Genomic DNA, 13,014 nt, shown 5'->3' with positions numbered 1-13,014 from the left:
TTTTACTTTGCAAGTAATACACATCTTTATTCCAGTACATCTATTCTAACTAGTTTCAACTTTGTTCCCTACCTCACCAGAATACACATTTGTTTGCTTTTCTGTGTTTTTTCCTCTCTTTATTTGACTTCCTCTCTCTCTTTCAAAATAAGGTGTTCTAAATATGTTTTAACAAGAGGGATGTCAGCCGGTTTCATTGCATCACACTGGTTTGTCTCATTCCATTAGCAGTGCAGTAACCTCACTTCCAAAGCATAAGAAGCTGCATTTTGTTGTGGTTTGTATTTTACTTATTAGGAATTTTAGTGGTTAATTCCAACTGCAGGCTTTTAATTTCCATGTATAAACTGGCCTGAAGCCCATTTAATCTCTGCATTAGTTACCATGCAGATGTACCAGTGGATGATATGATTACTAAAGAGCATATTAAGGGATGATAATCCAATACAGAGAGGGGTAATGTGGCTTTATTTGGCTCTGGCATCAGCTCAATCGGTGCACTTATTGGCATCTGGCTCTCATTTTGACTGTGCTTTTGGTTATATTCTGTCTCTGTCTGTATCTCTCTCTGTCTGGCTATCTAGTGTCCACGTTTTAGTCACAGTCAATCTCTCTCTCTCTCTCCCAGGTGTGCTGTACCTTTTGGAGCACGATGAGGAGTATGTGTTCACACTGCCCTGTGCCTACGCCCGCTCCATCCTCACCGTGCCCTGGGTGGAGCTGGGGGGAAAGGTGACCATCAGCTGTGCCAAGAGCGGCTACTCTGCCACAGTCACCTTCCACACCAAGCCCTTCTATGGGGGAAAAGTACACAGGTGGGTGTATCTATGCAAATGTATTGGATCTAATAATAATAATATGACTTCATCACATTATGAATTTATGACTGCATGTTGATGCACGAGGCACAGTGTGGTGTGGTGTTTTGTAGTGCTTACTTACTCTGCCCTCTCTGCTTTTATTTTTTATTTTTTATTAATTGTGATAGCCTGGCATTATTACTGTAACAAACGAGACCATGTTTGAGATGCAAACATGTACATTTGTTCTAAGTAGGAATTGATTGAAAATACTCTCAATCTCAGATCCAATACCTGGTTGTGTCTTAAAGTACCTCCGGTACGGACTGAGGCAGGTAAAAGAAGTCTATCTTATTTTGGTCCTTGGTCTTGGAACGACCTTCAGTCCAGTCTTACACTGGCCTCTGATTTCTGTACCGGTTTTCAAACAAAAAGTAGCCGAATTCCTTACAACTACCTGCTCCTGCTTTGATGTTTAATAATTTAACTTTAGTATTATTTTCCTTTTCTGATTACATATTGTTTTGATTTTGCTGTTTTAGTCATGTTCTATAGCATGTCCTCTGTAATCTGAGGAACTTGTATTTTGATCTGTAAGCTTTCTATTGTATTTCATATGGTGTGCTGCTGCACACATTTGGTACTCTCCTTTTGAGAGTAGTTGGTAGTCTGTGTTCCTGTTGAATCTGTACTGTTTTGTTTTTTACATGCAACCATGTAGCCTACTCCCGACGTGTAACTTCTCCGCCTTCTTGGCCAGTTCTCCCTTGTAAAAGAGACTCCAGTCTCAATGGGATTTTAACTGGTTAAATAAATGTAAAAAGAAAAAAAGGAAATCCAAAGCCATGCTGATCTCTGACAGGGTCACAGCAGAGGTGAAGCACAACCAGACAGGCAGCATTGTGTGCAAGGCCCAGGGCGAGTGGAATGGCACGCTGGAGTTCACCTACAGTAGCGGGGAGACCAAGGTGATTGACAGCTCCAAACTGCCAATCATCAAGAAGAAGATCCGGCCCCTGGAGAAGCAGGGCCAGTCTGAGTCACGGTGAGTGGATTCACATCAGCCGCATTTCCTGGACTGGCTTTGGGTTTTTATCTTTTACTCAGATTTGATGCAATTGTGAAGGCTTGGGGTGGCTAAACAGGCTCCAATTAAAAAAACTCTTTACAAAATGAGAAATACATAATAGGGGAGGGGGGGATTTATGCCTGTCAGATATTAGTTGATATTGATTAGAAACTTCCAGTAAGAATGTCAATCCATTGGGCTAGTGTAGCGGTAGATTCCCTACCTACCAACACGACACGATTTCACGATTTCAGACGGACAAGCCGGTCTTTATTGTCACACGAACACTTCAACACATGCATGCGGCCACAACACACTCATGCTGACGGTGGCCGGTGAAATATGTCCTCTGCAATTGACCCATCCAGGCTTGTCCTTTCCTCCAGGGGGCAGGCCAGGAGCAGTGGTCGCTTTGTACGGTTCGGTTATGTACGGAGGAACCCCCTGGGGGGTACGGGGAGAACATGCAAACTCCACACGAGAGTCGCAGGTTCCCAACACGTTACCCCCGGCTTGGTTGGACATCCATACAGGCACAATTGGCTGTTTCTAGGGGAGGGAAGCCAGATTGGTGGTGTGTGCCCTGGTCGCTGCACTAGCGCCTCCTCTGGTCGGTCAGGTCGCCGCCTGGTCGGGGTGAAAGGAAACTGGTGGGAATAGCGTGATCCTCGCATGTGCTACGTCCTGCCGGTGAAGCTCCCCCTGTCAGGTGTAAAGAAGCGGCTGGCAACTACGCATGTGTCGGAGGAAGCATGGTGCTAGTCTCAGCTCTCCCCAGATCGGCAGAGGGTGGAGCAGCGCCCGGGGCAGCAGGGGGAAAAAATTGGCCAAATACAATTGGGGAGAAAAGGGGGGGAATCGGGGGGGGGAGTCAATCCATGGATCTATATTGCATTTCGGAAGATTGCATTATCTATTTGCATTCACTTTTTGTCCCTAATTCAGAAATGCCATAAAAAGTATTAAAAAAAATCATGAATAAGGGAGGATGACTGATATACTGTATATTCTGTGATAATTGTCACCTATCTGATCACCATTATCTTTTGTAGAGGGGATTAAAATTCATTGTGTCCTAATGTTTCAGTCTCTGATGTGCAATAATCATCCCTGTTTAGTGTTCTATCACCCTCTTATAGCTTATAGGGTGCCTACAGTAAGTCACGTCCTCTTCCGTGTTCCGCATGGAGTGAAGGGAGTGAATTCTCGATTCATTTTTCTAATGACGTTTCATAAAATCCTCACAAAAAGAGTTTTACTTGGACAAACCAAGCAATAGAGCTCAACAGGCACGTGACTTTTCATGACATCATTTGCCACGGAAGTAAATTCCGCGCCCATTTTCTCCATTTCGATAAATCCAAATATAACGAGTTTTAAGGCTCGAACCAAGCCAACAGTCTTCCAGAGAATCAAAAAATAACAACGGGAGATTTCCCCCCCCCCCCGTTGTTATTTTTTGTTCTCGCTTAAACCAAGTGTTTTATGGTCACTCAAGATTCTCTGGAAGACTTGTTGGCTTGGTAAAGAGAATATACTGTAACATGTACAATCACTAAGATCAAATTTGTTTTTACTGTTTTAATTTGATTATCCTTTTTGAATATGGCGCTATTTTATACAAGATGCCTCCAGGAGCTACCAAATATGAGCATAACCAATGTCCATCACATATAGGGTGACATCTAAAACTCCTGTCACCAACATGGATTTAGAATTTTAAGCTTTATACTTCTTCATACATCTGCGACTATATTTGTCCCGAACAAGCATAATGGAACATTACTTGTATTATGTCACTAGCTGACGCTAATCTGATCTTGAAACGTGATTTGCTAACATTAACTAGCTAGCGTTAACGCTAATGTTAACGTAGATGTCCCGAACAAGCATAATGAAACCTTACTTATGTCACTATAACGCTAATCTGATAGAACTCTGCAAATTTCTGATTAACGTTATGATTAACGTTACTTAGCCTATGTTTGCTAAGGTTAGCTCTGCATCATTAGGTTAGTAATGAAGGAATTAGTCTCGCTGGCCAGCCTCCTCTCCCTTCCGTCTGAGGAGTCTGGCGCCACAGGTCTCCATTAGCCTACTGGGATAAACCCTCCCCTGCTCTACTCTGCTCTCCCATTGGAGCGACTGTTTCGGTGGCAGCCGGATGTCCGCTCCCAGCTTATTACAAACTCTGTCATTGGCTCCGACCATGTCAATCAGAGCGGCTTCCGCTCCCTCCTCCCTGTGTGTCGCTGTAAATAGTGCCCTGCCACCTCAGTGAAAACAACAACGCTAACTAGCTAGCAAGCTAACGGCAGAAACCTACACGCTAGCTCGTTGCTACACGCTGAAACGGCAAGTTGGATTGTTTGAAACTATTTTCCAAGGGCACTGCCGCTAAGCGCAGCCCATCGCAAGGTTAAACTCTCCCATAACAACCCGCCCCCAGACTCATTCACATTGGCTGTCCTACACAGGCTTCCTGTTAGTCACAGCACATAGAATCAAACCACACAGAAGATTCACATAGAAATAGAATACACCACATCTCCCCTTTTTAGAAAACAAAGAGTGAACTCCTTTGTGAAAACTTAGATGAGTATTCTGGCTCTTCTGTAGAAATGTATGACCCTATTTAAATCCTGTAAACATAAACCATTATTTAAAGATATAGTTATTTAAAGTGCTCAAAACTACACCACATAACATTTACATATTTTTTTTCTGTTTTTCACATTTCACTTTAAAAGAAAATCTCTTTTTTTCTCTCTTTTTTCCCCACACTTTTTTTTAAAACTCTTTCAGTCCCCAAGTTCCCTTTATCCCGAGTTCACAGGTCAAGCCTACTAGGTTTAACTATGGCTTTCCCAGACCGAGTTCTGAGAGAAGGAGTCTCTGCAGGTGCGGCATGGGGTACCACATCAGGTGACATAGGAGCCTGACATAGGAGCCCACGGGGGCGGCTGTAGCTCAGGAGGTAGAGCGGGTCGTCCACTAATCGCTTTGAATAAAAGAGGTCGTGTTTTGTAGTTTGCAGCATCTGATATTCCCTTAAGTTCTCCTTCTCCCTCCGAGCAAATGCACTGCTGTTCGGCAATGCAGGATCCAGCTGAGAGGGAATGGTTGGCACCGCGGTGGAGCTGAGCCGGGCTGTAACCACTCTGGAGAGGTGTGGCTCTATAGGCAAGTAGAGCCAGATTAGGATCTGCGGCCTTCTTTAGAAGATTTTTCACAGTCTGGACTGCCCGTCCTGCTTCACCATTACTTTGTGGAAAGCTTGGGCTGCTGGTGACATGCCTGAATCCATATGAAGCCTCAACGGAAGTAAAGGCTTGTCCAGAAAACTGTGGGCCGTTATCCGACATCAGGACCTCTGGGATGCCATGGCGGGCAAAGATTGACTTTAGGTGCACAATGACATCGGTGGACCTGGTGTGAGATAATTGTGCAATCTCAACATACCTGGAGAAGTAGTCAATGATGAGCAGGTATGTCTCGCTTCCAGGACAAACAGATCTGTCCCCAACTTCTGCCATGGTCTCTCAGGGCATTCAGATATCATGAGTGGCTCTTTGAGATTATGTCGCTCTTGTATGCATGTCCTGCAGTTGAGTACCATTTCACACAGACTATTGAGCCCGTGCTTTGCACTTCACTACACCTTGGTGTCCTTCGTGTAGTTTGGCTAGCACGTCGTTCCGCATTGCTGATGGTATTACAAGCCGTGTGCCTTTCAGCAGTAATCCATCCTGCACTGTGAGTGTAGCTCGCTCTGGCCAGTAACTTTTTAGCATCGGTTCCTGTTTTGCATGTACTGGCCATCCTTCAGTGCACAGCGTCATGACACGTGAGCAGACACTGTCGGCTTTCAGCTGCTCTTTCAGGTTTTCTGCGTATAAGGAACTGACTGGCAGACTCTCCATGACACAGTCCATGTATATGTTGGTGCTCTCCATCAGCTCCTTTTCTCCTGCAGACATGCGTAATTTCACAGGTGCACGCGACAGTGTGTCCACTGTCCAAAGTGACTTTTCTGGTACGTGCACGATGTTGTACGAGTAGCGCATTAGCCACATTCTGAAGCGCTGGATTATTGGGATCCAGTGTATGGGCTCCAAGTAGGCTGAGAAGGGGTTCATGGTCAGTCTCCAGGCAGAAATGTTCCCTATGAGGAAATCCCGGAACCTTTCGCATGCCCATGTGAGGCCCAGAGCCTCCTTCTCTACCTGCGCGCATACCGTTACCGTACCGTTCCTCCCATCTCTGGAGAAGAATGCTCCCAATCCATACATTACATTACGTCATTACGTCATGCATACGAGGATGCATCAGCTGACACCTTGGTGTCTCTATTTGGGTCATACATAGCCAGCACAGGAGCAGAACACAGTGCTGTCTTCAACGCTTTGAACGCCATTGCCTGGTCCACGTCCCAGACCCAACAGTCTTTCTTTGAGAGGAGGTCTCGGAGCGGCTTATCTGTTTCCGCCAGCTGGGGGATGAACTTTCCCAGCTGATTGACCATGCCGAGAAAACTCATTTGTGGGCTCCTCCAACTCTGTGATGGCCTCTGTCTTTCTCGGGTCAGGGCGGATGCCCGCAGCTGTAACGATATGACCCAAGAAAAACATCTCACTCTTGGAGAGCTCGCATTTGTCCACATGATGCCTGCTTTTTCCAGTCTTTGTAGTATAGCATGGAGTTGAGCGTCATGCCCCCACACCAACAGGTCGTCAATGTGGCAGACCACACCTTCCAGCCCCTCTATGACCTCAGCCATCATGCACTGGAAATGTTCGGGTGCTGAGGCGATTCCAAACAGAAGACGTTGAAGTGGAATCGGCCAAAGGTTGTGATGAATGTGGTGTACTTGGCTGATCCCTCCGGAAGTGGAATCTGCCAGAACTCCATGTTGACATCCAATTTGCTGAATATTTTTGCTCCGGCAAGTGTCCCGAGACTCTGCTCTACTGATGGCAGAATGTACTTCTCACTGCACACATACTCATTCAAGCCGGTCAAGTCCACACTCGCACACACCTTATCATTGTCCTTCTTGGGCACGACCACCATGCCGGCGCACCACTCAGTCGGTTCCTCCACACGGCTGATGACGCCCAGAGGTGAAACTCCATGCATTGGAGCTCTTCTTTGACTTTCCCCACCAACGGTAGTGGAATTCTCCCGGGGGGTTTCAAGGAAAATGGCACAGTCCCAGGCTTAAGCTTAATGTTGTACGGCCTTTGTACCACACCGAGCCCACTGCACAGCTTGGGGTAGCTCGACTTGAGCGTGTCCATGCTGTTGACGCGGATGAGTAAGCCAAGGGCTATGATAGCTGGCAGCCCGAGCAAGGGCGTACTCACATTTTTGACCACATAGACCTTCTCCGTGGTCTGTTTGTCTCTGCTCCTCCGCTGCAGTCTAGCGAACCCCGACATGTCCAGTGGAATCTGTCCTGGACCTAATAAGGGTCTCTCTGCTCTCTGGAGAACAGGCTGCTGTACATTGGAAAATATGCTGCTAAACATAGTCTGTGACACCGCAGTAACATCTGCTCCGGTGTCCAGTTTGAAAGTGATGCTATTTCCCATTATGCCTATTTCAGCAGTCCATGTCTTGTCCTCAAATGTCACAGAGCCAAGAAAGAAGCGCTCCTTCTCCTCTTCCTCGATACCATGCACAGCCTTGCCTGCACGGCACACACGCTGGTAGTGACCTTTCTTTCCACAGGACAGGAGCGACACTTGGCATCGTTTGCAGGGCACTCGTGTTTAGGGTGAGGCACTGCGAGCTTGTGTGATTTTGGTCTGGCTGCTGTGTGGCTTTGCTCCATAGCTTTTGGATTTGCTGTAGTTAGACTTTTCCTTTTGCTGTCTGCCTTTAAACACTCTGTCCACAGAGCTCACATCCATCTGCTTCACACTACTGGCATCAGTCCTCAGTGTGCTTTGCTTCTTTTTGATCTCCTCTGATTGTCTTGCCATGTTGATGGCTTTTTCCAGGTCTAGGTTTTTCACCATCTGCATGCGTTCTGAGAGCCGTGTGTCAGCCAGCCCTACCATGATCCTGTCCCTGATTAGCTCATCATGCAACGTCCCATAATTGCAGTGCTCTGCTAATCCATACAGGGAAGTAATGAATGCATCCACAGTCTCGTTTACTTCTTGTTTACGCATATTACAACGTGCGCGTTCGTAAACAACTTTCTTTTTTACAACAAAGAAAGACTGAAAGCCTTAAAACAAATCAATTTTGGTATCAGGGGTTTTAGTCACCCTGCATATGCGATGGACATCGGTTATGCTCATCTTTGGTAGCTCCTGGAGGCATCTTGTGTAAAATAGCGCCATATTCAAAAAGGATAATCAAATCAAAACAGTAAAAACAAATTTGATCTTAGTGATTGTACATGTTACAGTATATCGCCGCCATCAATTCAATGTTTACAGCGAGCCCAGCTAGGCAGCGGAAGCTGAGAGTATCGTATTCCGGTTTGGTCACGTGACCTTCAGCATAAGGCCTATTCAGGTACGAGATGAATCACTAGAGACCACAGAACATTTGACTCTGACCAAAACAACAACAACAACAAAAACGTGGGTATATTATTTATTTATTTTTTGGTTTGAAATCATAGACTGTATAATAAATAGTTTGAAATACAGTATATTTGAATAAATTGCATGACATCTCAAATTCATTCCAACTCGAAGTGACAGCCATGTCTTATACACACTAGGAGCAGGAGGTGTTGAGGTGAAAGTCGGTGCTCAGTCTCAGACGCAGCAGGCAGAGGGAAAACACAGTTTAGAGCTTTATAGGGCTGATGTGAGTGAAACAGGTTATCTGACACACACACACACACAAGCCTCTTACCAGGCCAGGGATTAACATGCGTAGCCCCAGCAGATCTAACAGATCAGCCCTGCCAGCAAATATCTTCAGGCCGTATTAAGTGTCTTTACAAAGATCTGTGTGTAGGCTATGCCAGCACGTGCCGGGTGCCGTGTGTGTGGATGTAAAAAGCTATTACTGTAAGTTGTGCTTAATAGCACTTACTCAAGTGCAGAGTGATCTCACACACACATACACAGACACACACACACACACGCACGCACGCACACACACACACACACACACACGCACGCACGCACGCACGCACGCACACACACACACACACACACACACACAGACACAGCTCTTCAGATGGCTTTTAGCACAATTAAGAAGCGGAAAGTAGAGAATGACTTCCTTAACAACGATCAAGTCAATTAGATGTAATTTGTGGCATATCAATTGTAGTCTGGCTCAGTGTTAACACTGTTGCCTCATAGTGAGAAGAAGGGCCTGGCAAATCTGTGTGCAGCTTGTTCACATGGGGTGTCTGTCCCACAGTCCAAACACAAAACAGCTGGATTTGAGCATAAATGACCCATAGGTGTGTGTGTTAGCTATGTGATGGACTGCCAATATATATTCCAGGGTTAGGTGTGTGTTAGCCATGTGATGGACTGCCAATATATATTCCAGGGTTAGGTGTTATCTATGTGATGGACTGCCAATATATATTCCATGGTTATGTGTGTGTTAGCCATGTGATGGACTGCCAATATATATTCCAGGGTTAGGTGTGTGTTAGCTATGTGATGGACTGCCAATATATTTTCCAGGGTTAGGTGTGTGTTAGCTATTTGATGGACTGCCAATATATTCCAGTGTTAGGTGTGTTAGCTATGTGATGGACTGCCAATATATATTCCAGGGTTAGGTGTGTGTTAGCTATGTGATGGACTGCCAATATACAGTATATTCCAGGGTTAGGTGTGTGTTAGCCATGTGATGAACTGCCAATATATATTCCAGGGTTAGGTGTGTGTTAGCTATGTGATGGACTGCCAATATATATTCCAGGGTTAGGTGTGTGTTAGCTATGTGATGGACTGCCAATATACAGTATATTCCAGGGTTAGGTGTGTGTTAGCCATGTGATGAACTGCCAATATATATTCCAGGGTTAGGTGTGTGTTAGCCATGTGATGGACTGCCAATATATATTCCAGGGTTAGGTGTGTGTTAGCCATGTGATGAACTGCCAATATATATTCCAGGGTTAGGTGTGTGTTAATGTGATGGACTGCCAATATATATTCCAGGGTTAGGTGTGTGTTAATGTGATGGACTGCCAATATATATTCCAGGGTTAGGTGTGTGTTAATGTGATGGACTGCCAATATATATTCCAGGGTTAGGTGTGTGTTAATGTGATGGACTGCCAATATATATTCCAGGGTTAGGTGTGTGTTAATGTGATGGACTGCCAATATATATTCCAGGGTTAGGTGTGTGTTAGCCATGTGATGGACTGCCAATATATATTCCAGGGTTATGTGTGTGTTAATGTGATGAACTGCCAATATATATTCCAGGGTTTTTCTCTGCATGCTGGCTGGGCTCCAGCTCCCTGTGAATCTGCTCTGTATAATATTGTAGCTATGTAATGTAATCAAAATAATAGGATATGGCAGGATAGGATACTGTAGCCCATAGAATAGTATATTGTCACTCACCTGTCTCGTAACAGAGAGGGAATAATTCAACATAGTATTCAGTGTCATAAACCAAACATCACATTTGTGACAGAGCTCTAATTGAACTGCTGAGCTTGTGTGGGAAAGATGTGGCTGTGCTTAATTCCTCAGATGGACTGTCAGAGAGGATGAGAGCAGAGGGCGGGGTGGAGCTAGATAGCTCGCTTTAGTAATCTGACACACTTCTCTGAGAGGGTGTGTGTGTGTGTGTGTGTGTGTGTGTGTGTGTCTGTGGGTATGTGAGAGAGAGAGAGAGAGAGAGAGATTTTTCACAGCGGTCTGACTGACTGACTGACCGACTTTAATTTGATCTGATATTTAATTAACCGTCACACACACAGAAATGTGAAATGTCAGGCTTTCTGTAGAGGACGTGGTTTGGAAACACATACTTTTGGTTAGATATTATGACCTTTCGTTTGAATATTGAATATTAGGAAAACAACATCGGCCCTATCTTCAAAAGCGGTAATTTAGCGTTTGCGCTCGTTTAACGCCGCACGCAATGCAAATTGGGGGTGTGCACAAGCGCATGCCTGTTATAATTGCCAACACCTGCCAAACCAGGCGTTTCAGCACAAAAATGTGGGGATAGATGGCATTATCCTATCGTCAGCAGCGCGCAATTACTTTGCGCTAAGAGCTTTTAGAGCTTTATAGGGCTGATGTGAGTGAAACAGGTTCTCTGACACACACACACAGCTCTTATGCGCTAAATACCCCGCTGCGCTTGAGCGCACCATAATCTCCATGCAGCGCAGTGCAGAATAAAATTCCTTTTGGATATGTCATTACGCACAGCCTTGCTACGCCAGGACATCAAATTCTGCTGCTAAAATTGGGTATTAGCAGATAATTCAGTGAGGCAATCAACTATAACTCACTGAGAAACGTTTATGACATCGCAAAGACAGAAATGAATTGAGAAAACTTGTTGGACAATGGACATAGGCTATTCATCTTCACCTATCCCATAACCCGGAGAGTCGTTGGCACTACAGACGATCTGTCAATAAGCTCTCTCCATCACTCTCTGTCCTCAGCACAAGTGAGTCCACTCTATTACGCATGGAGAGAATTACAGTATATTGCATGCCTCGCGCAAACAGCGATTGCGAGACGGGAATCTGATTGGTCTGATTGATGTAACGCCCAGGCATTGCCTGGCCACACCTGTGAAAAATTCTGGTGCTTAAGACTGCCCAAACCCCATTTGTGCTGGTATTTTGGGGGCGCAGATGATTTGGCACGGCTCTAATTTGCGGCTGCGGCAGGTGCCGTGAACGTTTCCGCATCCCCGCCGAGAATTGCATCCCCAACATATTTCGGGGCTGTTTTAATTGGCTGTCACGGAGGGAGGTCACGTCTACCCAGACAATTATATCACTTTTAAACAGTTACATTTGTGTATAAATCATTACAATATGCTCCCGTAGGTGGGGATGTGTTTAGCTGCTGCCGGGCGGGGGTGCAAAACTCGGCATAACACCTGGACACATGCACAAGGTGGACTGCTATCTTCCCTGCCTTACGGCGGGTTTACACATACGCCTAGAGCGACGCTTAAAGCTACGCTTTAAGCTACGCCTACGCATATAGGCATCGCTTCATGCACGCTAGGCGCCTATTTGCGTTCACACAGGACGCCACACTGAAGCCCCGCTCTGCGCTACGCTGATCACATGAGCAGCGGTTTTTTACACTTTTCAGATCTGATTTATAGCATGGGTGAGTCCTCTTTTTTATTGCAATGTGCAAGTGACGATGTCTGTCTATTTCCTGGCCGGCTGTAATTGTTATTTTCCCTCGGGTAATCATGTGACTATGAGTCATCAACACCATGAGTGATACATGCATTGAGACAGGGGGGGTATATATACATCTGACAGAAAAGACGTTAATAGAGGAACACATGAAGGACAGCTCTCCTACTATGCACTCGTTAATTCGCGCTCCACCCTCCCTTTTGGGCAAACTCGGTAGAAAATATGGCCCAAGTCCGTCAGAAACAACAGCCAGCTTGACAGTTCAGCACGCCTAGACGCTGAAAAATAGAACAGACGCCTAAACGATAAATGCAGCGCAGCGTAGGCGCAGCGCGAGCGTGGCTTCAGCGCAGCGTGGCAGCGGTATGTGTGAACGCTCTCTTCTGTTAACAAGGACGCCTAAATTTTATGCGTTTCTTAGGCGTTGCTTAAAGCGTCGCTCTAGGCGTGTGTGTGAACCCGCCGTTAAGGCACGTGCAAACAGGTGCGCAAGCGCAAATATGGGATATTGCCTGTACCAAGATAGGGCCCCATGTTTTGGGCAGATTGGTCAACATCAAAATCTTCCATGTGACCTGGTACAGTAGATAATCTTCCATGTGACCTGGTACAGTAGATAATCTTCCATGTGACCCTGGTACAGTAGATAATTGGCTGTGGTGCTCCATGCTAACGCTAGCTGCTACACTGTGTGATTTGGAGCAATTGTAGGATCATTTAGATAATGCTATTCTCCTACAATTGCTACAATTGTTTCAGTTTATTCTGCATGATCAATCTAAAGGACA

At 45.6% G+C, this 13,014-nt stretch overlaps 1 protein-coding gene across 1 annotated transcript in view; it reads left to right on the top strand.

The window, feature by feature from the left end:
• LOC310800190 (oxysterol-binding protein-related protein 10-like) overlaps positions 1-13,014 on the top strand; it is a gene marked incomplete at both ends in the record, with an annotated part of 167,710 nt that overhangs the window by 145,296 nt on the left and 9,400 nt on the right. Inside the window, 2 exons of the mRNA XM_083662775.1 lie at positions 629-815; positions 1,663-1,845. Coding sequence (XP_083518901.1) covers positions 629-815; positions 1,663-1,845 — 370 coding nt within the window. The remainder of the gene's footprint in view (positions 1-628; positions 816-1,662; positions 1,846-13,014) is intronic.

Source organism: Poromitra crassiceps (genome assembly GCF_964638095.1).
Source record: "Poromitra crassiceps genome assembly, chromosome: 1".
NCBI lineage: Eukaryota > Metazoa > Chordata > Actinopteri > Beryciformes > Melamphaidae > Poromitra > Poromitra crassiceps.
This window is presented reverse-complemented; position numbering and strand designations above follow the sequence as displayed.